Source organism: Pituophis catenifer, unplaced genomic scaffold (assembly GCF_029215685.1).
Source record: "Pituophis catenifer annectens isolate HBS135680 unplaced genomic scaffold, rPitCat1.0.hap2 SCAF_2, whole genome shotgun sequence".
NCBI lineage: Eukaryota > Metazoa > Chordata > Lepidosauria > Squamata > Colubridae > Pituophis > Pituophis catenifer.
In genome coordinates, this window is record NW_027256882.1 from 45920152 (window position 1) to 45948122 (window position 27971).

A 27971-nucleotide genomic window follows, 5' to 3' on the forward strand; every position below is an offset into this window, starting at 1 on the left:
GGGTTGGTTTACAAAGTACCGTATTTTTCAGAGTATAAGATGTACCTTTCCTCTCACAAAAAGAGGGTGAAAATCTGGGTGTGTCTTATACTCCGAATGTAGTCCCGCCCAGCTTCTCAAACGGAGGTTTCAGAGGCTGAAAAAAGCATCAGAAATGAAGCTTCAGAAAAGAAGCCCCCAAATAGAGCTTCAGAGGCTTTTTTTTTTCTGAAGCTCCGTTTTGGAGGCTTTCAGAGGCAGGAAAAAAAGTTTTTTCTGAATCAGAGTTTCAGAAGTTTCAGAGGCAGAAAAAAAAAAGCAAAAAAACAAAAAACAAACAAAAAACAAAAACTAAGGCACAGAGCTCACAACCAACAAATCTGTTGCGAAAATTCACTGCTGGGAACAGCTGATTGGGAGTATTCCTGGAGGCTGATCCACCTGCCAATCAGCTTTTTTCTTATTTTCCTCCGCAAAAACTAAGGTGCGTCTTATACTCCGAAAAATACGGTAACCAGAAGCTCTCTGGGTTTGATTGACCATTGATTCTGATTGACCATTGACCATTCTTGGTTATATTTAGAATATCCTGGCCAAAGATACCTGGTCCAATTCTTTCCTAAAACAGGGAAATCACTGCCTTTCCATACATTCTTCCACTTGAGTTGAAAGTATTCTGTCCTCCAATTTTTCTACCTCAAATCACCTTGACGTGACAAAGATGGGAGGCCCAATATCATCCCATCAACTTCTGGCTGAATACAGAGTTAACTCTGAGCCTTCCCGGTTCTGGTCCAACGTATTAATTCCTACCTTATTTTGGATGATTTGTGACAGTCACTGTCAGCCTATCTATAGGATGGTTTTGAGCAGGGGGAGATTGTCCTAAAGATGAAATGTGCTACCCTTAGCTCTTTGAAGAAGGAATAGGATCATGAATGGTTTTTCTTGCTTTGTAAAAGAAGAGCTACATCACAAAGCATTGTCCTTGGCCATCTAAATCTGCAGAGAATTAAAAAAAAATAAGACTAAGAAATCAAATCAGCTCTTAGCAGTATTTTTAGCATGGCATTGTTCCTGTATCCCTGTTCATATACACAAAATCATGTGGTTTTTCTTTAATGAATGATTAGAGAATGGAACATAGAGCAGAGGGTATAGATTTTGATAAGAAAGTCTCTAGGTGCAATCACTGACATCATCAAATAAAAATAGTAAGTTTCCTGTCTGGAAGTAATTGTCAGTCAGATTACAGACTAAATGCTCTAACTCAAAAGAAGGTTACTTTTATGTTGCTAAAATGGGACTCAGAAAAAAAAGAGAACATTGTCAACATTTCAATAGAGTTCAGTTTATTTAACAACAGGAATAAGGTGGACATTTGAAAAGTGTTCGTACCTGACCTTAGTAGAGAAGATATGGGTGGGACTAAGATACCCCTAGCTAGATACAGAGCTTGTTGGGAGTGGACTAGATGACCTTTATGATTCCTTCTATCCCTATGATTCTAGTTGGACAATCACACTCAACAAGTCTACATCAATGGCTAACCATGAGATTAGAGGCAAGCCTTGGATGGATTTCTGTAGAACTTGTGCTGTTTTACATATGGATACATGACTTGGGTGAAGGCTTGGTATTTATGATTATCAAATGAAAGGAAAGGAAAAGAAGGATTAGGGATGACATGATAGCAGTGTTCCAATATCTCAGGGATTGCCACTAAGAGGGAGTCAAGCTGTTCTCCAAAGCACCTGAGGGCAGGACAAGAAGCAATGAATGGAAACTAATCAAGGAGAGAAGCAACTTAGAACTAAGGAGAAATTTCCTGACAGAACAATTAATAAGTGGAACAACTTGCTTGCAGAAGTTGTGAATGCTCCAACACTGGAAATTTTTAAGATGTTGGATAACCATTTGTCTGAAGTGGTGTAGGGTTTCCTGCCTGGGCAGGGGGTTGGACTAGAAGACCTCCAAGATCCCTTCCAACTCTGTTATTCTATTCTATTCTATTCTATTCTATTCTATTCTATTCTATTCTATTCTATTCTATTCTATTCTATTCTATTCTATTCTATTCTATTCTATTCTAAATCTGAACAACTCTTGTCAAAGATTTGTTCTACATAGAATGCTTTAGGGAAGGGATGTCAAACTCAAAGCCAGTGGGCTGGATTCGGCCTATGGGGTGCTTAGATCTGGCCTGTGGGGTCGCCCTGGAAACAGTGAAGGAGTGGCCCACAGTGCCTCTGCCAGCAAAAATGGAGCTCATGAGGGCTGTGACGGCCCTCTCAGGCTCCGTTTTTGGCTGCGACGGCCCCCTGCATCCCTCTGCCAGCGAAAATGGAGGTCGGGACTCCCGGGCTACAGAATGTCCAGCTGCCCATGCCTACCCTGGCCACGCCCACTCAGCCCCCTCAAGGTCAAACAGAACCCTGATGCGGCACTCAATGAAATCAAGTTTGATACCCCTGCTTTAGGGTCTACTTTGACTGATTTAATTAAAACGCTATGCTTGGATAAGCTTCTATGAATGCCCCACAAATGATAAGTGTTATGAGTGCTAACAAGTATTTGAGGCTCTGAAACAAATGTGTTGGTTATTTATTTCCACATAGTCACCGATGATTCAAATACAGAGATAGGTGCAATGTTATAGGAATGTGACAATTTTTTCATTCTTTTTGAAAAGGGTGGGCTAAGGGTGAGAATGAGACTAGTTTCCCATTAATTTTTTTTTTTCATCCCACCAGCCACACTAAACCACCACACACCCTAAACTGCTACACAAAGGAATGAAAGAAATCTTGTCTCCCTTGTTCTGCCAATGCTATATTACTGGATTGCCTTCTGTGATTTTTGGAAAAACCAAGCAGCTGAGTTGCAGGTCCCAAAACCCCTTAAATATTGTCCACCTAAACTAAAACTTTCCAGTGCTGAAGGGTTTCATAACAGGGAAGACCTGACACTATGCTGTCCCTAGTTCAGAAGTTTAATAGTTGGGACTCACTATCTCAGAGAGAAAAGTAGCAAATGTTCAATCATAAACAAGAATCTAAACTTCCCTGCAGTCAGAATAGTCCTAGTTCAGATTCATGGTACTTTTGCAATAGAGAGCTGCAGGCATTTAAGTCTTGTGGAGATCTTGAATCTCCAGTTGCATCCTTATTGGAGATGATTTTGACTTCTAGGTTCACTTACATAAACTTTGCAAAAGTCTTGTGGACAATTTTATTCAATGTATGATCATGTAAACTACTGAGGACCACAGCATAATCCATCCAATTAATTGAGCATATTTCTAAGGAAGGACTATTGCAGGAACTCTTGGTGGCAAGGTCAAAGTAGAAGCAGTAAAAGGAGAAGTGAGAGTCAGCACTCATCCTTCTCTTTGTTAATAAGAAGCTGTGAAAGATATGTTGAATGGATAAGTCAAGGACTACCTGTAATTATGTCAAAGAGGTTACCAAGGGAGAGAACAATAAGATCTCCCAGTCTCCATGAAGATCTGCTGCTCCTCTGGAAATTCTTCAGGGCTTTGAATAGAAACCCAGTTGTTGCAAAAATCTCTTGTTCTTTCTCTGTTGTGGTCCGCCAGCAGCCTGCGGAGCTGGCAGAGGAGTCAGACAGCGATGAGGCTGAGGAAGAACAGGGGCCAGTCCTGGAGGCTGGGGAAGGCCCGGATGAGGGCTCTGCGTCAGAGGCAGAGATGGGGCCAGGGACATCAGGGAGTGATGTGCGGACTCCGGAGCCTCCAGAGGCTGACAGTAGAGAGGCAGAGGAACACGAAGAGCCTGTTCCTAGTGCACGTATGAGAAGAGCTGCCAGAAGGCAAGAGCAGCTACAACAAAGAGGATGACTCGGGAGTAGGGCCAAGAGATGATTGGCCCCTCCCATAAGGCTTAAAAGACCAGCAACGGCTCTTGGGCTCTTTGTCGGAAAACAACGTTGATAGACTTGTTCTTGTCTTGCTGCACTTATCTCTAGTCGCCGTCTTCTGCTTCTGAACTTTTGCCAAGAGAAGCCTTAGGCAGTTTGCCTAATTATACCAAGTTTAGTGATTAGACTGAAGAATTTGTGTTATGAAGAATTTGTTTTGATTTAGTTTGGACTATGCTGAGAATGAGTTAATTCTCAGCTGTTCTAATAAAGTCTGTTTGTTTTGGAACTGTTTGCGTCTAATACTACCTACTTGGGCCTGGGTCACAACATCCTCGGAGAAGGCTTCTGTCTCCAGAATTTGGCTTAGGATGGCGATTGCAAGTTCTTTCGGTATTTTGTTTCCTGTACAGGTAGTCTTCAACTTGCGACCATTCGAAGTTACAAACAATTGAAAAAATTGACTGATGGTTTTATTAATAATTTTTATTAAAAAATTATGGTTGCAGTGTCCCGGGGGGTCATGTGATCATCTTTTGGAATGTTCTGACAAGCAGAATCAATGTGGAAGCCAGATTCACTTAGCAACCGTATTCCTAATTTAACAACTGCAAGGATTCACTTAACAACTGTGACAAGTAAGGTCTTAATATGGGGCAAAACTCATTTAACAACTGTCATGCTTAACTAGAGAAATGTTGGGCTCAATTGTGCTGGTACATTAAGGGCTATCTGTGCTGCATTAACCATCATCCACTCTCAGCGTTTGTTCATAGTTAACGCCCCCACCTTCTAGCTATAGAGCAACTTAATTTGGGTACTTTCAGGTGACTAATTGTCACACATCACTGAAAAGGTGCAAATTCTATCCATTCAAACTACTGTCATGAGTTGCGTAGGGAAATATGATTAGTCTTGACAAACAGTTAAAACTGTACACTGGACTTCATGTCGGAATGGAATAATTGATCCTGCCTGCCCATTACATCTTGGACACAATTTAAGGACCTGGTATTGATCCTTCAAGCCCTAATGGTTTAGGACCTGACTATCCCAGACAAGGAATAATGGATGAAAACTGAACAAGGAGAGATCCAACCTAGAAATAATTAGAAATTTTCTGACAGTGAGAACAATCAACCAACAGAACAACTTGCCTTCAGAAGTTGTGGGAGCTTCATCACCGGAAGCTTTCAAGAAGAGACTGGACAGCCATCGGTCAGAAATGGTGTAAGGTCTCCTGCTTGGGCGGAGGGTTGGACTAGATGACCTACAAGATCCCTACAACTCTGTTAATCTGTAATCTTATCTAAGAGACCGCCTTTTTCATTACAAACCTTGGTAATTTAGATCAGCAAAGGAGATCATTTCTAAAGATGTTCCTGTAACCAGAAGCTCACTTATAGACCACACAGGAAAGAGTTTGCTTCTGTGCAGCTCCCACTCTCCCAAGCTCTCAACCAACACTTGATTTTAAATTTCAATTGTATTGATGGTATTATGTTTTATATACCGTACATTGGCTTAACTGTGGTAAGCTTCTTGAGTGGTTATGTAACTATGAAATTGCAGTATGTTTAATATTGCTTAAAAATGGAGCTAGTAGCCAAGAGAAACAACCCAATTTGTTCTTTTCAAACTACTGCACCTACAGGAGAACAATAGAGAATAGGTGGGACAAACATTTTCTTGCCTCCTGGATTTTGACATATCTAGTTTTTTGAAAACAGACCGGTTAAAACAGTGGTCCCCAACCTTTTTATCGCCGCGGACCAATCAGCCTTTGATAATTTTACCGTGGCCCGCTGAGCGCATGCAGGGGTGGGGGCTTTGGGCCACACGTGCGTACCTGCGCGGGGCTCTCTTCCCTGGAGCCTTTGCGCACGGCCCAGGAGCTTTTGCGCACGGCCCAGGAGCTTTTGCGCACGGCCCAGGAGCCTTTGCGCTGCAGCGTTCATGTCCCCCGGCCGCTGCGCGGCCCGGTGCCAGGTACTCCACGGCCCAGCACCGGTCCGCGGACCGGGGGTTGGGGACCACTGGGTTAAAAGACTCGTTAACAACAATGGTATAAGCTGGATTCCTAGGAGATTTGCTCTGTCAGATAGCTTATTTTTGTGAAATGAACCATGAAGACTTGGAATTTAGTACAGAAGCCTCTCACGTTGTGGACTTTCCCAGCTGCTTTTCAGGCAAGACAGCTTCCTGCAAACATCTGCATTACTCCTAATAATGTAAATGTTGCAGCACTCTTGGCACCTTCAAGATTGTGGAAACTTCATCACTGGAAGCTTTCAAGAAGAGACTGGGCTGCCATTTGTCAGAAATGATGTAGGGCAGTGGTGGCGAACCTTTTACTCAACGAGTGGTCAACAGATCCGTCCATCTGTGCTAATGCGCGGCTACTCCCCCATGCGCTGTGCATGCAACTGCACCATCTGCGCATGAGCACAGCTTTTGTGTGTGTGCCCCATGTGCTGTACGTGTAATTGCACCATCTATGCATGTGCATGGTTATTGCAGGTGCAATGCACGCATGTGAACGCTGTCTACACAGGCGCATGCTGCGCATCAGTACTCTTGTGCACATGCGAAAACACGTGCACATGCACAAGAGAGCTCAGAAGACCAGCTGGGTCCCCTGAATTGCACGCATGCACACCAGAGGCCCGAACACCAACTGGGGTACGCGCGCATGCACAGCTGCAGGTAAATTGGGCGACAGCTCGTGTGCCCGGAAAAATGGCTCTGCATGCCACTTCCGGCACGCGTGCCATAGGTTCGCCATCACGGGGGTAGGGTCTTCTGCTTGGGTGGAGGGTTGGACTAGAAGACTTTCCAACTCTGTTAATCTGATATCTGTTAAAGATGGGTTGGGATCGCAATGCACAGGCGTTGGGAGTTCTTATTAGATCAGGATTAGATTGACTCCAGGACTAGGCACAATTCTTTCTCAGCAACAACTATCACAATTGATTGTCTAGCCAACTTTTGGCAAACCCGTTCCATAGTGTTATCTCTTTAAAACACGTGGGATATAGTGCGATTTCTTTATCTGTGGTATTTTTGCTTCAAACCTTTCGTTCGTGTGGCAATTCCAACACTGTGACTCTGCCTGCCAGAGCCAGGCATAACATATCTTTAGACGCTGCTTTCTTGTTTGTCTATCGCCCGTCCTCATGCATCTTCCAAGTATGAAACCTCCAAAAGACCTTTTTGTGATGATATCTGCAAATATATCATCAAATAACACAATTTGCTTTGAACTTATAATACAACAAGGCACCTGGAAGCTGATTTCATGTTGGGTTATCAAACTTCTTCCTCAGATTTCTGGAGTCAATTCACATTAAATTATATGGTTTATGGAGATTAATCTCTTTGCTACAAAGACTCATGCCTGATCATGCACATAGTAACCCATCTGGAAATGAATACAGGGGTGCAATTCAATTTTTTATTTGCTTAGTGGCAAGCATGCTCTGCTCCAAAATGAAATTGAATTTTAAAAAATGGCCAAAAGACTGCGGCCAAGTACCGTAAGTATCATGATGCACATTTATTCCTCTCCCCAGTAAACTATATCAATTAAAACTATTAATTAAAATGCCTTGCTGAAGGGTTAAGCGCGCTACAGTTCATTACTCCAGTAACAAATTACCTTTCTAAAAATTATTGGGGAAAGGAATAACAATGCTGATTTTTCCCCCCAGCTGTAAGTATTTAAAAATTATTTGTGGGAATCCAATAACTAGTGCATACATATTATATTTTGAAAATAAAATCCTAATGAGTTTAAACAGTGATAAGCGCTGTGAAATCGTGTTATCACCATACATCTTTAATCATCTGCCTCATTATTTCATTATTAGGTCATTATTACCCACAGACTTGTCATAAAACAGGCCTCCTCCTCCTCCCCCCCCCTTACAGAGTTTACAATGTGAGACAAATGTCAAAATGTGGGTTACCGTCTTGGCTGCCTTTTTCCACTGAAAAATGTCATTGCAAAGCTCAGCACAACTCATTGCTCACAGCTTTCAGATTTGGCCATCTCAGGAAGGAAAGGAAGGGAAGGGAAGGGAAGGGAAGGGAAGGGAAGGGAAGGGAAGGAGGAAGGAATAGAATAGGATAGGATAAGATAGGATAGGATAGGACAGGACTTTATTGTCACTTTGAATGTACACTAATTGGCATAAATCAAAATGAAATTTCGTTGGATACAGCTCTCAAAGGGTCCCCACCTCCAATATACACTACACAAACATGACAAAATAAATAGAAAATTGTGCATATACCCACATATATTATACGACAGAGAAACAACACAGTCTAGGAAGTAAGGAAGGGGGGAGGAGGAAGGAAGAAGGAAGGAAGGAGAGGAAGGAAGGAGCATTAGGAAACTCAGCTGTCAGAGCTCAAGGGTTCACTGGAGGAGCAAGGGAAAGAGCCCCCATACTCCCATACGCACATCTGCAAAGAAAAGGGGGCGCACCGCGTTGGATTAGGTGGGCAAGCTCCACCTTGCAAACCCAGCATTGGCTTCGCCTGCTGTTCAGTTAACACCTCCCCCCAGGCTGCGTCCTTACCTGATTTGACTAGCACCGCTCTGTACAACCCAGTCGCCCCAGGTGGGATTCTCACCTGGTCGCCTCTCCTCTGGCTCATCGCGCCGGCAGGTGGCTCTTGGCGGGGCTGCCCTTAACTCTACTCCGGCCGCGCCAAGTCCGTCCCCCTCCCCCCCCCCGTCTCTCTCTGCCCTCTCCCCTTATTTCGGCGGGTTTCTAAGTGGGCATGACTTTGGGGCAATCGACGGAGAGAAGCCCTCTCGCTCCCGCAACGGATCTTTACTGAGGCGACGAGTCACGTGAAAGGCGCCAGCGGCCGTTCCGTGCAGCCTCCCCCTCGCCTCCCCGCTCCCACGAAACCTTTCCCGCCTTCCCCCCCCCTCTCGGATCCTGTAACGTGGCATGAGTCGCTGTGCAAAAGCTGCGCAAAGCTCACACTATGGGGAAGGAGTGTGTGTGTGTGTGTGTGTGTGTGTGCGTGCGTGGGGGGCTGAGGTGGGGGGGGGGAAAGAAAGAGGCTTGTAGGCTTGCGCTTTTGTGCCAGGCTTTGCTTGGCTCCTGCTGGGAACTTTGATGACAAATGGCGTTGCGTGCAACTTTTCGGTTTTTTAAGAACGAAGCTTTTGTGCTTCTTTCTGGGAGATCTCTCGCCCGCCCCCACCCCTCATGCAATGTTAGCAATTAGGCAGCACTTTGACGAGAGAGAGAGAGAGAAAAAAAAGACCTATAGACGAGCTGAGCGTGGAGTTGGGCGATGCGGGAATGAAAGCAAGGCAGGAACATTTGCTGCGCAACTCCTACGCTGCGAACGGGCGCGGCGTCATCGCCCATCCTCAGCGCTGCTCAGGTTGCAGCGCCGTTTAGAAATGCTTGCAAAAAAACAAACAAACAAAATAGTCTGGGCACTCAGGTGACCCTTGAGGACACAGATCAACCTCCAAGTGCTTCAACGACCCTCTTAAAAAAAAAAAAAAAGGATGCAGACTGCAAATGCCCAGCTGTTTGCAAGGGATTATAAACCCTTCCATTCCCCACCATCCAATCACAACTGAAGAAGCTTTTTGGATGAGAAGCGAAACGTCTTCAAAAGAAAAAAAAAAACCAAGAAAGTCCAGCTGCCTCCTGAAAAAAAAAAAGCACCTTTGGGACAATCTGAAGCAGAGCAGGGGTGAAATCCAGCCGGTTCTAACAGGTTCTGGAGAACCGGTAGCGGAAATTTTGAGTAGTTCGGAGAACCAGCAAATACCACCTCTGGCTGGCCCCAGAAATGGGGTGGGAATGGAGATTTTGCAATATCCTTCCCCTGCCACGCCCACCAAGCCATGCCCACAGAACCGGTAGGGAAAAATTTTGGATTTCACCCCTGGAGCAGAGGTCTTCAACCTTGGCAACTGTAAGCCTTGGCGGACTTCAACTCCCAGGAGACCCCTGATCTGGAGGACTGAGAATCTCTACAGACTTTTACGCTTAGCAAAACCCAAGCGCGTCGGAAAGGGCTCTTCCTTGGAGTCCCGTTTCTCTGTGATTTTCTTAACTCCTTACTGATTGAATAAATTGCAATGGGAGATGGGCTGGGGTTGGCATGTCGCAGGCAGGAGTCAGTCAAAACGCTTGAGCCGAATGTGTGAATGTTAGTCGCAGAGATTTTTGTTCCTTGATGGTTGTTCCCAGCTCGCTCCTTTAGGTGGACAGAGCCCGGGTTGCCCCAGGCTCACTGACATGACTCATAGATCTGTAAGCCTCCGGCAAAGAAGGCAAGCTATGAGTAAGGAAACACAAGGGAACTTTAGATTTAATGGAACTCGGTGCGATGACTTTAAGAAGAGGAGGATAAAAAAACAAACAAACAAACCGGTGCCATTTGTGTCATTTGTGTAACAATGCTATTTGGGCTAATGTGCATGTGCGATTATGTCATTTGCACAAATCGTATCCCCGCCAGCAATGTGCATTCTGATTTTAACAAGACAATCAAGAATAATGGATACTTCCTTTCCCTATTAGTCCATTAAATGGAGAAGATGGGCAATCCATAAATCTAATTAACAAACAAGCCAAACAAATAAATCAAGATTTCATGGTAGAGGAAGAAACATTTCTTCAGATATTATGATTTCCAAGGGGTTTTTTTATATCAGTGTCAGCCCTTTTAATGGGGACTGGAAATGAACTGGGAGCCAGTGCAGCCCTTGCCTTATGACCAACTTGGGACCAGAATTTCTGTTCTTAAGCAAGGTGGTGTAGAAAATTAGTACCCACCCCTCTCCTAGAAGAATGAAATATTTTGAGATATGAAAAAAAAGCAGAATATTATATTTCTCTGGATTAGAAATGGAGAGACATGTTATTTTAGAGGGAGAAAGCAGCCCCCACCTTTTCTTAATAGCCCACAGCAGATGTCAGCACTTAAGACATAAAGAGATAGATAAAGAATTAAGAGTTAAAGAGATAGATAATTCTATTCATAAGCAAATACCCTCACCCAAGATCCAACACAGGAAAAAGCCATTACGCCATAATAGGAATTGCCTAACACCAGGGTTGTCAAACTCCCGGCCCATAGGCCGGATTCGTCATGTGCTGGCCACACCCATGCCTGGTTTAGCAAAAGGGAAAAAAGTCCCAATGCGTCATGTGGTGACAACGTGAGTTTGACACCCCTGCCCAAGACTCTTTCAGAACACAAGCCTCTTCATTGCATCATCTCAGCAGTCCAAACTTCAACTAAACCTGGGAGCTCAGACAACCTATAGAGCCAGTTATGACCCCTACATAACCCCTACAACAGCCAATAGAATACATATTCTTGCACAGGAACAGGAAGTTCAAGTTCAAAGCCCAAGAGAAGGTATAAATGCCCCCGACTCTCAACTCCATGTGGTCAGCTGCACCAGAACCACAAATATGTGGTTCTGTTCATCAATAAATGGACCCTCTTTCCAATAAGCCTCCAGCCTTCATTTTCTCTCCAGTGCCTTTCTCCCAGCTTGGAACTGAACCAGATGGATATTTCTTCCCACAATGGTTAGGTGATTTTATCTTCATCCAAGATATCTAGTTCTAATTAGCTGCCACTTGTTTGAACATTTTGTCCAGGAAAAAAACGTTGAGCAGAAGCTTATACATATTCAGAACTTCTCTGTCCGAGTATGTTATGTTCCAGACTGTCCATATTATGATTGTCTTTAATGAAAATGAGATCATTTTTTAAAGGAGCCATTTATAAGCTCTTTTATCAAAGTGAACATCTATGTCATATTAAATATAATAAGCCAAGAAGAGAAAGATTGAGTAAACAGGTAGATGGCTGAACTCCAGGGGTGAAATCCAGCAGGTTCTGACAGGTTCTGGAGAACTGGTAGTGGAAATTTTGAATAGTTTGGAGAACCAGCAAATACTACCTCTGGCTGGATACAGAGTGCGGTGGGAATGGAGATTTTGCAATATCCCTCCCCCAGGAGTGGGGAGGGAATGGGGATTTTGCAGTATCCTTCCCCTGGAGTGGGGTGGGATTGGAGATTTTGCAGTATCCTTCCCCTGCCACACCCACCAAACCACCCCTCAAGCCACTCCCACCAAGCCACGCCCACAAAACTGGTAGTAAAAAAATTTGAATTTCACCACTGCTGAACTCTATTAAACTAATCTGAAAGGTAATCAAAACAAATCTGATTAGCAGGTATTCTAGACACACTTTAGAAGATGAACTGCCAATACTATAGAATGAGGCATGATTAAGATGATTAATTTTATTCTGAAAGTGATATGTTTACCCAAATGTTTGACACTAAGCTCCCAAGGGTTTTGAAGCAGCACCTCTCAACCTTGGCAACTCTAAGGAATGTGGACTTCAACTCCCAGGTTACCCCAGCTTTCATGATGGCTGGGGAATTCTGGGACTTGAAGTGCACAAGTCTTGGAGTCAACAGGCTTGAGAAACACTATTCTAAATGGTTATGTTGGACCACCTCGAAGGGCTTCGTTGGGCAAAATTCACTGGAGGAGAAAAATATTGGATTCACCCCATTCACTACCTCAGCATAGTCTTAGTAATGTATCCTCTAGTACAGTATTTCTCAACCTTGGCCGCTGGACGATGTGTGGACTTTAACTCCTAGAATTCCCCAGCCAGCAGAGCTGGCTGGGGAATTCTGGGAGTTGGAGTCCACACATTGCCCAGCAGCCAAGGTTAAGAAACACTGCTCTAGTAGATGATTAAGCATCCGACATCATCTCCCACCTTGGGATTCAGTCTTTCTGTGTGGATCTCATAGAACTGTTCTAGCACCATTTATTGAAAATCTATTGTATGTCAAAGCCACAGAATAAGGTTACCAAGTATTAATACACTGTGTGAATTATCAAACACAAAATTATCTCACAAAATGGAGGAAAACATACCCCAGATGGATGGATGGTGGATGGGGAATACTATCAGAAACATCTTTTTTTGGGAAAATCTTAAATTATGACTGCAAAACCTTATACATATCTTGAAACTGCTCTTGAACGATGTTAGAATAAGGAGGATAAAAAAAAATGCAATTTTAACACTCCCTAGGACAATTTAAGGCACATGCAGATCTGTACATTGGAGAAATGAAACAACCCATTCACAAATGCATGGCACAACATAGGAGAAAAAACCCATCAGGACAAGATTCGGCAGTCCATCTGCATTTGAGAGACAAAGGTCACTCTTTTGAAGACAGCAAAGTCCACATTCTGGACCAAGAGGACCATTGCTTTGAAAGAGGGGTCAACGAGGCCATCTACATTAACATTGAATAGTCATAGCTCAACAAAAGGGGAAGGATACAGCACCACCTATCTCCTGTTTACAACACAGTCCTTTCAGCAGTTCCAAGAAAGTTCTACACCCACTCGCCCTCTGATTCAGGTGACCCTGAGGACACAAATAAACTCCCAAGGGGCCTCAATGATTCTCAGAGAGCTAATGACCCACCTTCAAAGTACTAACAACTGCAAGCAATATAAATTCTTCCATTTCCCAGCGTTCAGTCAAAACTGGGGATGCTTCTTGGATGAGGAGCGAAATGTCTTTAAGAAAACACAAAGTCCAGCTGCCTTTTATCCTATCTTTTGGACAACCATGACTTGGATGACTGAGAATCTCCACAGACATCCTCATCATCCTCATCCTTTCTCCCAAAGAAGACCCGAGTGTGTATTAAAACAGTAGAAATACAGTGTTTAATTGTACAACAGTTCAAAAGAATATTTATTTAACAAGCAGTCTGTTCCTGGAACATTGGTCATCATGTGGCTTGTCAATTTCTGGATGACTAAACACATCTAATGTCATTTTGGACTAAATAGTGGGAGATCCAGTTGTGTTTCCCTGGAAGGAGAATTTCACAATCAGGCACCATATCTGAGAAGGTCCTAGTCATAGTCACCATACTTTGAATCAAATCCAGTTGTAGGACCAAAAGCAGAACTGATTGTATCATATGTCACTTATGCTTAGCAATGTCTAAATTTAAATGAGACAATCAAAAAGCCAAAAAGAAAACAAAAGGACCAAAAATCTCTTCAGCAGTAATCAACACCAAGATGAATATAGGTTAACATCACGACCAACACAGATAAACAAGCGAACAGTAAACAACAGCTTAATTAAGGAACCACCAAGACCACTCCCACCAATACTGACAGGGCAAGCCACTAGTATATAAAATGAGAAAAAACCGTCTCCCCTTTACCATTGATGATGTTACCTAGCTGGGTAATGAAATGTCTTCAACAGTGGTGAAATCCAAATTTTTTTACTACTGGTTCTGTGGGCGTGGCTTGGTGGGCGTGATGTGGCTTGGTGGGCATGGCAGGGGAAGGATACTGCAAAATCTCCATTCCCTCCCCACTCCTGGGGGAAGGATATTGCAAAATCTCCATTCCCACCCCACTCTGGGGCCAGCCAGAGGTGGTATTTGCCGGTTCTCCGAACTACTCAAAATTTCTGCTACCGGTTCTCCAGAACCTGTCAGAACCTGCTGGATTTCACCCCTGATCTTCAAGAAAACAAGCAAGCCCACACAATATCAAAATTAATAGATTACAAAAATGGAATTCCCAACTGCAACTACTTAAGGTTGATTGAAATTGAGAGGGAAAGAGAAGAGAATATGATTCTACTTTGGGAGACAAGTAGGGAAAATATTTATTTGCATTTCATATTTTTCTGCTGCCAGAATCCAAAATTATAACAGAATTTCAGCCCGAATATTGTTACAGTCTTCCTCGTTAGGATTTGTATTATTTCAGAGACTTACCTGGGTTACTGCTAACATGCTTTCTATTTTTCTGGCGATAGTTGGACCGAGGAGAGTATTCTTTCTAGGGAAAAGAGTGGGAAAGAGAAAGGGCCATGAATTCACAATTTATTATTATTTCAATTCCTAGGTGCTTTTCTAAAGGTTAGAAGTTATTTTACCAGCTTGAATACCACTTTTCTCTTTGTTTTGTTATGGTATGAGCTCCAGCCTTATGCTGTGTAACCAATGCAACAGCCAAAAGAAATGTATTATTTGGATAAAGCATCTCTCACTCACCGGCAGTTACATTTTGGTGCCACTTCTGGTTTTTAGGTAGTCTTCAAAGATGTGTTGTAGTAGTCTATCTTTGAGGTGACAAGGACATGAGTTACCATTGTCAGGTCACACTGTTTCAGCAAGGGCTACATCTAGTATACCAGCCTGCCTGTTGCTTTCACCTCTTGAGGAATTAAGGCCATAAATCTGAGAGGACCCCCAGTTTACAGTCCTTCTTCTGGGATAGTATGATCCAGGGGTGAAATGCTCCCGGTTTGGACTGGATCACCCAATCCAGTAGCGATGGTGGCCGATGGTTCGGAGAACCAGTAGCAAAAATCCCTGCCCCCCCCCATGCCCAGCTGAGCCGCACCATCATCAGAGGCTGTTCTGAAGAACTGGTAGCGGAAATTTTGAGTAGTTCGGAGAACCAGTAAATATCACCTCTGACTGGCCCCGCCCCCATTTATTCTCTGCCTCCCGAGTCCCAGCTGATCGGGAGGAAATGGGGATTTTGCAATAACCTTCCCCTGGATTGGAGAGGGAATGGAGATTTTATAGTATCCTTCCGCAGCCCTGCCCACCAAGCCCCACCCACCAAGCTATGCCATGCCCACCAAGCCACGCCCACAGAGCCAGTAGTAAAAAAATTTGAAACCCAATACTGATTCAGAGGTCTGAGCATTAAATCACACAATGGGGGAAAGATCTGAGTCCTATAGAATTCACAATAAAGAAGACAGAAGTTTACTATTTTTCTTCATTAACTATTGATTGGAAATGCCCAGTCAAGAAAGAGGGGAAATATCATAAAATAGTGTCTCCCAATCACAACCTTTGCAGGAGGTCCAGAACATAAATACATTCATTTGTTTGTTTGTTCGTTCGTTCATTCATTCATTCATTCATTCATTCATTCATTCATTCATTCAATTTTAGAGATCTTATAGGCCATTCAAATTATGTATACAATTCCCACGCTGTAACATGGATTAATACAACAAAATATAAATAGCTACAATTAGAGAATATGTGGCATGCACTGCATAGCAGAAATCTAGCCAAATTCAAAATGGAAGGATGGAGGTGTATCTGGGTCAAGTGATGAAGTAGTTATACCATTACTACTTTTAAGGAGGATGGCAGCACAATTTCACTCAGTGATGATTTTATCATTGTCTTAATTGTTGGTGGTATCGAATATTGCTGAGAGAGGTTTAATAAGACTAGAACTTAATAGGACTTGTTCCATCTAGGGGCCAAGAAAGTCATCCACTAATGATAAGTGCTGTTTCAGTCTCTTTTTCCAGATCTGAAACGAAGCCAGATGATGTTTTTGTCAGAGTATGAATGTTCATAGACTGGAATAGACATGGTAACAGGTCAGCCAATGGGGACTGTTTGGAAACTGAAACATAGTATTTGTTTGTAGGGGACCGTAAGAGACAGTTTGGAGTCTGGGCGTAGCTTGTATATAAGAGTTGATTTGGCCTCTGTAATTAGTGCCTCTGTATAATATTACCCTCTGTATCTCTCTACTCTGTAATGACTTGCTTCTCTGAACATTGCTTCTGTGCTCCTGATTTTGTATGCTGACTTCTGCTGTATGGTATTATATATAAAGAAGTTTCATATATATAATTGAATCCTGCTGAAGTTCATTTACTTGTGTGCTGGTTGGATGTGCTGCAAATACTCTGACAGCTTTATGTAGGAATCTGTGCTTCACTATCATCTTCTGAATTTTGCCTCTACAACCTGCTCAGAGACAAGATAGTGGATTAGCAGAAAACTGTCTAATGCGGTTGGACCAAGAGAAGTCCTCTTTAGCAGAAGGTGCATCAAGCAAATGGTTGGTACATCTTCTCCAAAAGAAGAGTCCAATTACACAGTCATGTAAATGGCTGCCTGAAGAAGCTGTGCGGAGTGTGGATTCATCTCAATGCTTTGCCTATTGCTATTGAGAGTCATTCTGGAGACTCCACAGATGACTTTTTATATTGTTGTCCTCCTCATTTTATTAACCCTGTGCAACAGGGGTGCAGGTTCTGACAGGTTCTGGAGAACTGGTAGCGGAAATTTTGAGAAGTTTGGAGAACCAGCAAATACCACCTCTGGCTGGCCCCAGAATGGGTGGGAATGGAGATTTTGCAATATCCTTCCCCCAAGAGTAGAGTGGGAATGAGGATTTTGAAGTATCCTTCCCCTGGAGTAGGGAGGGAATGGGGATTTTGCAGTATCCTTCCCCTGCCATGCCCACCAAGCCACCCCATGCCCACCAAGCCACGCCCACAGAACCGGTAGTAAAAAAATTTGAATTCCACCACTGCTGTGCAAATAATGGGTAATGTGAAACCAATGTGATTTGATCTGCCAAATATCTGGAAAACAGGTCAGCAGTCTAAAAGAGTCTTGCTGAATAGGCTTAATGTGGCCTTGAAAGAGAAGATGACTGCAAATGGTCTCTTACCCTGTATAACTAAAGTCTTTTCTACGTCTCATTTCAATCAAGTATCTGGGGCTATTCTTGCCAATCCAGGTATCATGAGAAGTGGACAAATTGGCCTGTATATATAAGATTAATTCCACAGGTTTGCACAAAATAACCGTGTTAGAAGAAATGAGATACTCCTGGCTGCTTTAATCTTGGGCACCAATTAATGGGATGATTTTCACATCGAGATCCAGTTTTCCAAAAGTTATTTAGTTTAGGCTTTAGCTTGGCATCTGAATTAAGAAACAGTCCCAACCTGTCCTCTTACAGATTTCTGCACAAAAAGGCTTTGTCTTTCTCCATGGTTCCCTGAAGGTTACCGCATGTCAGTACAACTGGTTGCTAAGTGATGGTTATCTGGAGCTGTTCCTTTGGACATTGTGTCTTGTGGTTAAAAAGAAAACTTTTCCTCCCACAACTGTACTTACAAAAGTGAAATTCCTGCATTTGACACCCTGAGATGATGACATTTGCACACATCTCATCTCCAAAATCAATTTTTGCAGCATTTTAACTCCCTGTGGACTTATTAGGCATCGTATGTTCCAAGAAAGTTTCATTCTAAATCAGAAGAATCCTGGAAATCAACGGGCTTATCTTGTAATATGATAATTCAAAAAGAATGCTGGCCCTAATATCTTGGGATGTTCTGGACAAGGCCCAGTTCATTTCTCTGAGAAGAGGGCTGTTCTTTCCTCTATTTATTTTGCTCAGTCTTCCCCAACTTGGCATTCCCCAGAGGAACGGGTACCCATAATTCTTGAATTCTCAGCCAACATTCACGGAGAGGCTCAGCATATGTGTGGGGAGATGAAGATGGGAAGGCATATGGTTGGTGGGTGAGTGGTAGAGGAAGTTTTTTTCAATTATTAACCTATTTGATGCAATTTTATTCTAGTCAAGTACCAAAGTGAATCCTAAAATTAAGGCCATAAAAGGGTTGAACTTTAAGCAACAGGTGGATACTGATTTATCCAGATGCCCAAATTTCATCTTTATAACATAGGAAAATTAGTTTGATGAAGTTTGGTAAAAGTTAGAGCAGCTAATGGCAGGCAGTCTTTCTTTGTTTCCCTATCTGCTATTATTCAGTTTGGGGAAAGAGAATTATTTGATTAAGAAAATTTTCACAGGAGAACTCTGGAGAAATTCTCCCAGGGAGGAATCAATCAATCAATCAATCAATCAATCAATCAATCAATCAGAATAGAGCTGGAAGGGACCTTGGAGGTCTTCTAGTTCAATCCTGGCTCAATCATTTCAGAAAGGTGGTTGTCCAGTCTTTTCTTAAAAACCTTCAGTGATGGAGAACCTACAACTTCTGAAGGTACGCCGTTCCACTGGCCAGTTATTCTCACTGCTACGAAATTTCTCCTTAATTCCAGGTTGCTTCTCTCCTTGGTTAGTTTCCATCCATTGTTTCTTGTCTTGCCTTCAGGTGCTTTGGAAAATAAGTTGACCCCCTCTTCTTTGTGGCAGCCCCTCAAATACTGGAATAACGCTATTATGTCACCCTTAGTCCTACTTTTCTCTAGATTAACCATACCCAATTTATTCTTCATATGTTTTCATATATATCATTGTACTGTTCTTGTACTTGTTTAGTTATGAGACTGCCAAGAGGTATGGGTGAGAATGCTCAGTTCTTGATAGTCATTTCTTCAGCAATCTGTATTTTCCTTGGCTTCTGATGCTTCTGTTGAATTTCATGGGAAAACACTATGGTGCAATACAGCCGATGGATTTCATCCTATTGGTAATTGTGCTTCTATAACCGTTAAGAAGAAATGCTGCTCTTAAAAAAACTTACAGAAAATCTCCATCCACCAAGAAAAATCTGTAGACATTGTTATATGTTTGTGCTAAAAATTGCCGAACATGTTTTTTTGTGATTTTAAAAACACATCAAGTGACATGACAAAACACAAAGGCCTCGTCTAGCCTTAGAATATAATGGCTCAATGGGACTTTATGTAATGTTTTTAGCAGTGTTGTATCTTTACTAAACATCTCAGCAAAAGGATACTGAACAAAAGGATACTCTATACCAGGAGTGTCAAACGCGCGTCATCACGGTGGTGTCACGTGACATATCATGACTCCCCCCCTTCGCTAAACTGGGTGTGGGTGTGGCCAGTGTGTGACGCATCTGGCCCGCGGGCTGCAAGTTTGACACCCCTGCTCTATATTAAAGATGGCACATAAAGCACAATTTATCATTTCAGGTCACATATGGGATGAAATTAAACTAATCCTTCTTTGCCCAAGAAGCTTGTTTTAAAACATAGAAACATTGTTCTTGATCTCAAAAAGTTTAATTGTGGCTTGCTTCTTTTTGTGCGTTAAATGTTTGAGGCTCCTGTACTGAAGATCTGAAAATCTAAATTTCTCTCACAAACAGGGGTACAGAAAGAGAAAAGCAAAAGACACTTGAACAGAGACAAATGTATTGTTCTAAACTTTTTGCTATATTTTTTAGAAAAAGATATGACCACCCTTTTATTAAGAAACATTTTCTGGTTTGTTTTTTTTAATTCCATAAACTACTTTGGAGCTGGTACTTTTTTTCTTTTAAAAGTCAAAAAGGTAGCTTTTAAAAAACCACTCAGATCTATATTGCGAGGGCTAAACTATGAGGAAATTAATAAAATATAAAGCCAGAAGAAATACAAGCTGTGTGGGAGGCCATCCAACCATTTTATTATTCCCTTCTATCATCACTATCTTGTAACCTTGTTTTTCTCAGAAAATTGACATTTTAGATTTCCTTTGCAGAGTGGTACAGCGTGACATAAGGTGGCATGACACCACTGAGCCATTTTGCTGAAAATAACGCTCCAAATGACATTCGGTTACGTGTCTCTTGGGAACAAGTTAATTAACTGACTTAGAATCAGGATATTACATAGAATTTAATACAATAAACTCCCAGGATCAGTCTATGTGTGGTCATCATGTATATTTCCTGTTAAAAGCAGAAAAAGGAAATGAAAAGCATATTATTATTTGGAGCAGGTATTAGACATCCCTGCTTTTGCCCTGAACAATGGACTCATTTAATCAATACCGAATAACACAGATCAAGCAGACAATTTTATTGAGGTAGACATTTGTTCAACATCAGAGTTCCCAGTTTCTTTCCAGCCTCAGTTCAAGATTCTGGTCATTAAAAAAAAAAAAAGATGCAATGCTAGTTATGTCCTTAGAATAAATTTTGGGATTGCACCGAAGGCACCTATTTCTAGAGGTGCTATCTTTGCTTTCTTTTTGTCATTGTCCTTCTATTTTCAGGTCTTTGTATTATGTGATTTTCTCCAGTAGTTACTGTTTTGCTCTGCTGATTCCAGGTACTACAACATCCAATATCCAGGCTCTTTTTTGTCTTTCATATCAACAATTGTTAAGTCTAGGGAGTAATGTGTTGAGTGCTTGTTTGTCTGAATTCTGAGGCTCCAGAGCACTTCGCTTCTTCATTTTCTATTATTTTGTCTATTTTGGGGTCCCATCAATTCTTGCTTGTAGGCAAATGGTATTTCTTGTAGATGTTGCACTGCACCATTGTTGCTGCTTTTGTAGTCAGTATGTATGATTTTATAGCATTAATTAGGTGATCTGTTGTTTCTTCAGCTTCTTTGCAAAGAGAGCATTTACTCTCTGTTGCTGTTTTCTCATTTCTGACGAGCATGCATTGGAATTAGCCCCTCTGTCTCTTCAACTTTCCTGCTCTTAGCCATTGCCTGGTCTTGTTCTTATCTAGGTTTTTTTTTTTTTTTTTTTTGGTGAACTGGACATGTAATACTATGTCTTGCCACGTCTCTTTTCTTTTCTTCATTTGGTCTTTCTCATAGGCCAGTTTGGTCTCTCCAGTACCCAATAAGCAGGGGTGAAATCTAAAATTTGTTACTACCGGTTCTGTGGGCATGGCTTGATGGTGGTGGTGGGTAATGTGACTTGGTGGGTGTGGCCAACATTTTTTTTTTAACTTTTAAAAGCATTTTTTCTACAACCTCTTTGGCTGAAGAGGTTGCAGAAAAAAATGCTTTTAAAAGCCTCTGAATATCAGGCAACTCAGCTGGGGTCGTCAGAGGCTTTTAAAAGCATTTTTTTCTACGTCGTCTTCAGCCGAAGAGGTTGGAGAAAAAATGCTTTTAAAAGCCTCTGATAATCCCAGCTGAACTGCGAGATCATCAGAGGCTGTTTTTTTAACTTTTAAAAGCATTTTTTCGGCCAAAGAGGTTGTAGAAAACATGCTTCTAAAAGTAAAAAAACCAGCCTCTGATGATCACGCGGCTCAGCTGGGCATTGGGGGGGGGGGGCGCAGGGATTTTTGCTACCGGTTCTCTGAACCACCTGCCACCATCGCTACTGGATCGGGTGATCCGGTCTGAACGAGGAGCATTTCACCCCTGCCAATAAGCCTTCATGGTGTACTAGTTTCAATGCCTCTTCTTCACCATTCTTCAGATATTATTCTAATTCCCCTTTCCCCCCTTCCACTGACTGGTGTTCTTGTGACATACCACTCACCTTGATCAATCAAATCATTATTATGATCATAGACCAGCATAGGAAGGTCTCCAGGATCCTCCCCAAATAATTCTGGTGACTAATTCTGTCAGAAATCTCAACCATACTCAGAGTTCCCGAGGAAAGAGAATGGCATTGAAATGGGTGACATTGAGATGCCCTTTGACATTTGATCAAGGCTCCTGCTATTCACGGAACAAGGAAGCTCCATTATTCTGATCCAGCTCACTGATCCATTGAGCTCGTGATGACTGGCAGCAGCTTAGAGGAGAGAGAAATCTTTCCAATCTCTGTTTGGAGATTTCTCTCTTGGCAGCTCTGAAGGCATCCTTTTTTGCTCTTTCAGTCCACTCTCAGATTGCCTCAAACTCTAGCAAGGGTCAGGGAATTTCAGGCTATCCCTCCTAGGGGGTCCACAAATGGGATGCATATGTGAGGCCCCCAGACGGGGTGCATGTGTGAACCACAAATCTGAGCCACAGGTTTACTGGCTTAGCTTAATGTATAAGTCAAGCCATTTAATGGTTTATGTGATATGTGAATCCAGGACTTAATCGTAGCATCCCAACTCAATACTCAATTGGAGATGCCAATTCATATCATGCTTTGTCTCCTCCATTCATAATCAAATCTTATAATCCTTGTCTTATGTCTAATTTCTAATGTATTTCTGTCTTCCTCATCCCCTTCCTTTTCATCTTAAACTCTCAGAATCTTCTGGCCCAAGGAGCTAAATAAATCTGAGGTAAATGACCCTCTTTTCCATATAATCCAAACTTTAGTACAAGAAATAGAGGAACAGACTGGCAAATTGTTTACACTAAATAAAGGTTGTTTTTTTTTTTTAAAAAAAATATATTTTAGAAGTTTATTCTAACTTATCAGATTTTAAATTAGCTTTATAGGATACCTCCTCCCTAAAGGCATTGACTGGGTTTATCCAGATTGTTTAATACAGTTTATTTGGTTTTGACTTAAGAAAACTGCACTACTTGAAAACCAGATGACTGACTGTGGCATTGTTAGTGTTTGGCAGACAAGCCTATTTATTTTCTGGCTCTGTAAATATCCAGGATGGCCTTGAAAATGATATCCTAACTGAAGCTCTGCAGAGATTGAGGGTGGCCTGTTTTCTCCTCAGTGGGAACTTTCTCACCTCCTTATTTCTTGGGCTTGAGATATCCCCCCCCCCATCTGTAGAAGTTCTGCTATTGTATTTTTACAGGTTCTTAAATACAATAGAAAATTTTTAAAATACTGCTGAGGGAGATGACAGTGATGTTTCTGCAGCTTCTCTGGTCATAGCCACTCAGTAGGGCTATAGTGCTTTGGTGTGCCTTTGAGGTGACTGCTTGGATAAATCTCTGCAGTTTTCTTGGCAAGATTTTCAGAAATAATTTGCCACTCCTTCTTTCTCAGGATGGAGAGAGAGGGACTGGCTCAAGGTCATCCAACTGGCTTCATGCCTAAGGTAGAATTACAATTTATACTATTCTGGTTTCTAGCCTGGTTCTTTACCCACTATTCCAATTTCCTTCTTGGGACTGAAAGGTTGGCTGTTTCTGCAGACCCTTTTCCAGTCACCTGGATTTTTGCAGGAAAGATATGGTACCAAACACCCATCCAGTTGTTGGGAGAAATCACCAAAGGAACCAGGTTGCTAATTAAATCTCCTACTTGGAGGCTAATTTTCATGAAGATGATTGCTAGTCAGCTTCAAACTGCTTTTGGTTTGGGATTGAAAACCATAGTGTTGCAGAAATGATAAACTATGTGAATCTAGATATTGTAACTTCTAAATCATAGCCAGTGTCTCAGCATGTTATGGGATTCCATCCAATTGTGGTTTAGCCATGGTAAAATCCAAATATATTTACTACTGGTTCTGTGGGCGTGGCTTGGTGGGTGTGGTGTGGCTTGGTGGGCATGACAGGGGAAGGATACTGCAAAATCACCATTCCCTCTCCACTCCTGGGGGAAGGATATCGCAAAATCTCCATTCCTACCCCACTCTGGGGCCAGCCAGAAGTGGTATTTGCCAATTCTCCGAACTACTCAAAATTTCCGCTACCGGTTCTCCAGAACCTGCTAGATTTCACCCCTGGTTTGGGCTGCGAATGATGAGTGGATTTGGCTATTGTCTCAGCTTTCCTCACAATGATATTTTAATATTCAATTCATCCTTTGGCTAATATGCTATGACCTTTTCTATTTGTCCTCCCTGTTCCTTGGACAAATGGTAGGCAAGATATTGGCTAATTTTTTAAAGCAATACTCAACTATTATATTACCTGTGTTCCTTGCTCTTAGCACAGTTGGTTCCAGTAGATATCACATTACATCTTAAGAGGGATGAGTGCTTGTGGTTGTAACACTGCCCCCATTACTGATTTTTTAATTTTTAGAAGAAAAACTTAGCATGATTTCCATGCTGGGAAGAAAGTACGGAGTGGGAATATTTGTATAAAATTACATTCTGAGTGACTATAACAACAATGGTGAGTTTTTAAATTAAGATTTTGTATCAGCATCAATCACACCACTCATTAATATGGACATTATCACAGACTTCTGTTTCCATGGTGTAAAAAATGAGCAATGAAGAATGCAAACCATATGCATACTGGCTTGGCAGATCTTGAATAAAATTAATTGTATGAAAAATTGGCATTCTTGTGGCGTTTTGAAAATTTCTAGAAATGATTGTGTTTTATAATATGGTCTTTGATCTTATTTGAGGGACTCAATTGAATGTGTGGTGCTTCTGGCTATTTTTATATATATATATATATAGAACGTAGCCGCACGGATGATTATGGGCGCAGCTCGATACGCCCATGTAACACCTCTCCTACGCGAGCTGCACTGGCTCCCGGTGGTCTTCCGGGTGTGATTCAAGGTGTTAGTTATCACCTTTAAAGCGCTCCATGGCTTAAGACCTGGGTACCTACGAGACCGTCTTTTGCCACCAATAGCCTCCCACCGACCAGTTCGTTCTCACAGGGAGGGACTACTCAGGGTACCGTCAGTCAAATTATGTCAACTGGCGACTCCCAGGGGGAGGGCCTTCTCTGTGGGGGCTCCAACCCTTTGGAATGAACTGCCCCCGGAGATACGGAATATCCCTGATCTCCGTGCTTTCCGCCGTGCCCTCAAGACCCTGATGTTCCAACAGGCAGGGCTAAACATACAAACATGTGAATGATTTTTTAAATGTTATCTAATTCTGGGTTTTATTTAATTGACCAAACTAAGTAATAATTTTAATTAGCAATTTTATGATGTTTGTGTGTCTATATTTTTCTTGACTGTACACCGCCTTGAGTCCTACGGGAGAAAGGCGGTATAGAAATATAATAAATAAATAAATAAATAAATAATATATATGTATATATATATATATATATATATATATATGTTTTTCTTCTAGCCAGGTTTTCCCTACGTAGCCAAGGTTATTTTTGTAGCTTTATACACACACACACACACACACACACTTGAGAATGAGCATCACTCTGGAATAGTATATGAGCTACTTTCCTGTCCTAAAATTATCATTTCTGGAAAACTGCCAGATTAACACATTCCATTGGGGAAAAAAGTGGAATAATCTCTTAGTAAGCTACCGACTACCATAAATACAATTAGCATAAACATGCCAATAAGTATCAACTTAGAAAATTGTAGCATGTTAGGAGTAAGATTAACACAGAACATTTCTCCCTTTGAGATGGCAGTGTCAATTTCCCCCCATCTCTTTTTATTCACATTTAGTCTTATAAGTCCTCTATTGAAGTTTGAAATAGAACAATTCAGGGGCAAATTTACCTATTCAAGAATAATATTCTTTCCTACCACTTGAAAGAATGTCAACCAGTGGTTCTCAACCTTTTCTTCACCACAGACCCTCTTTAAATAACTTTAAATAACTTTTGTAGTCAAGGATCCCCAAGACTTAACTCAGGATTTAAATCGTAACATTTCTTCAAGACTTCATGGACCCCCTGTGATGACATCATGGCCCAGCAGGGGTCCAAGGACGACAGGTTAAGAACCACTGATGTAGAAGATGTGCCTAACATGCATGAGTAGACAACGTGGTGTCTTCCAGAAGTTTTGAACCACAATTCACATATGTAGTGGCAATGCGGAGGACCATTGTTATTGCGAGGAGTTAAGTGACAGATTTTGATTTCTCCTCCATATTAAGAAAAGTCTAGAAGTTTAGAGCTCATTCTGAGCTCTGCTACAAAGAAAGCATATTTTAACTGTAGGAGTTTTTTCCCCCTTAATTCCCTGTTATTTACATACAATGTCAACACCCCATAGAATAGCCTTTTTAGTTTAGTATCATGGTAACCTAAATACATTTTCATTCATGCAGAAATGGTAAATTATCCAAGCTAGCTATTTTATGCAAGTTAGCCACAAAATCATATTTAGTTCAAGGAGCAGGAATACCTGTATAAATGTGTTTTGTGTAATAGTATCAGCATCCATGGATTATGAAACAAATCAATCCAGCGTTCTCACTCAAGCCACAAATGACCAGGCTCAAATAATCCTACTTTGGACATATGATGTGAAGACCCAGTTCTCAGAAGAAGGCACTCTTTCCAGGGAAAGTGGAAAGAAAGAGAAGAGAAGACCAGCAGCAAAGGGGATGGACTCAGTTAGTGGCCATGAGTGCACCATTGGGAGAGACACATCACCATGGAGAATATCTATGTAGTTGTTAACAGTTGACACTGATTTGATGGCACACAATAAAAATAATACTGGATGGAACATGCTGAATTTACAAGACTTGAGTTAGGAAGACTATCATTCTGAGCCACAGTGGCGCAATGGTTAGAGTGCAGTACTGCAGGCTACTTCTGCTGCCTGCCGGCTGCCTGCAATTTGGCAGTTCGAATCTCACCAGGTTCAAGGTTGACTCAGCCTTCCATCCTTCCGAGGTGGGCAAAATGAGGATTGTTGGGGGCAGATATGCTGAATCTGTAAACTGCTTAGGGAAGGCTGTAAAGCACTTAAAGTGGCATATAAGTCTAAGCGCTATTGCTATTTTGTTTTCATTTTATATTTTAGCAAACAAGGAAGTCTTTTAAGCACAGAGCAACTGAAGTGCCTTCTGTTTCCAGCTGCCATTTGGGAGGTGACATTGAAAATATAGCAGTGAAGTTTTATGCATTTATTTCTGATTTGTCAGTCACATTGATTAGCCATCCATCTCACCAGAAGAGATGCCACCAGCATTACAGGTTCATTATATAATTCTAAGTAAATTGTTTGTATAGTCAAAGCTATGGTTTTCCCAGTTGCAATGTATGGCTTTGAAAGTTGGACCATAAGGAAGGCTGAGCGCCAAAGAATTGAGGCCTTTGAACTATAGTGCTGGAAAAGACTCCTGCGAGTCCCTTCGACTGCAAGGCGATCAAACCAGTCAGTCCTAGAGGAGATCAACCCTGACTGCTCTTTAGAAGGCCAGATCCTGAAGAGGAAACTCAAATATTTTGGCCACCTAATGAGAAGGAAGGACTCACTGGAGAAGAGCCTAAGGCTGGGAAAGATTGAGGGCAAAAAAAGAAGGGGACAACAGAGAATGAGGTGGCTGGATGAAGTCACTGAAGCAGTAGGCGTGAGCTTAAATGGACTCCAGAGGATGGTAGAGGACAGGAAGGCCTGGAGGAAAGTTGTCCATCGAGTCGTGATGGGATCAGACACGACTTCTCAACTAACAACAACAACAAAGTAAATTGTTAAACATAATTGATGCTCTCTGGATCTGATAACAGGTTGAATGAGGATAAACCAACTGAAAGGAAAGTTGGTTGGACAGACAGAAAGTTTGCTTCCAGGGCTGGTATTTAGCAGGAAGTGTTGGGAAAAGAGTCAGGCTCCCTAATAAATTTTATTTTGTATTTTAGGAAATCATTGCTGCTATTAAAAGAATTTGGCTTTTTTTCCTCCCCCCCC

General features: G+C 41.9%; 1 protein-coding gene across 1 annotated transcript in view; it reads right to left on the bottom strand.

Annotated features, from left to right (window-relative positions):
* The window catches only part of FAM107A (family with sequence similarity 107 member A), a 46729-nt gene extending 38169 nt beyond the window's left edge, over positions 1-8560 (bottom strand). Inside the window, exon 1 of the mRNA XM_070933522.1 lies at positions 8445-8560. Within this exon, the coding sequence (XP_070789623.1) occupies positions 8445-8523 (79 nt within the window). The 5' untranslated portion in view covers positions 8524-8560. The remainder of the gene's footprint in view (positions 1-8444) is intronic.
* Positions 8561-27971: the final 19411 nt, after the last annotated feature.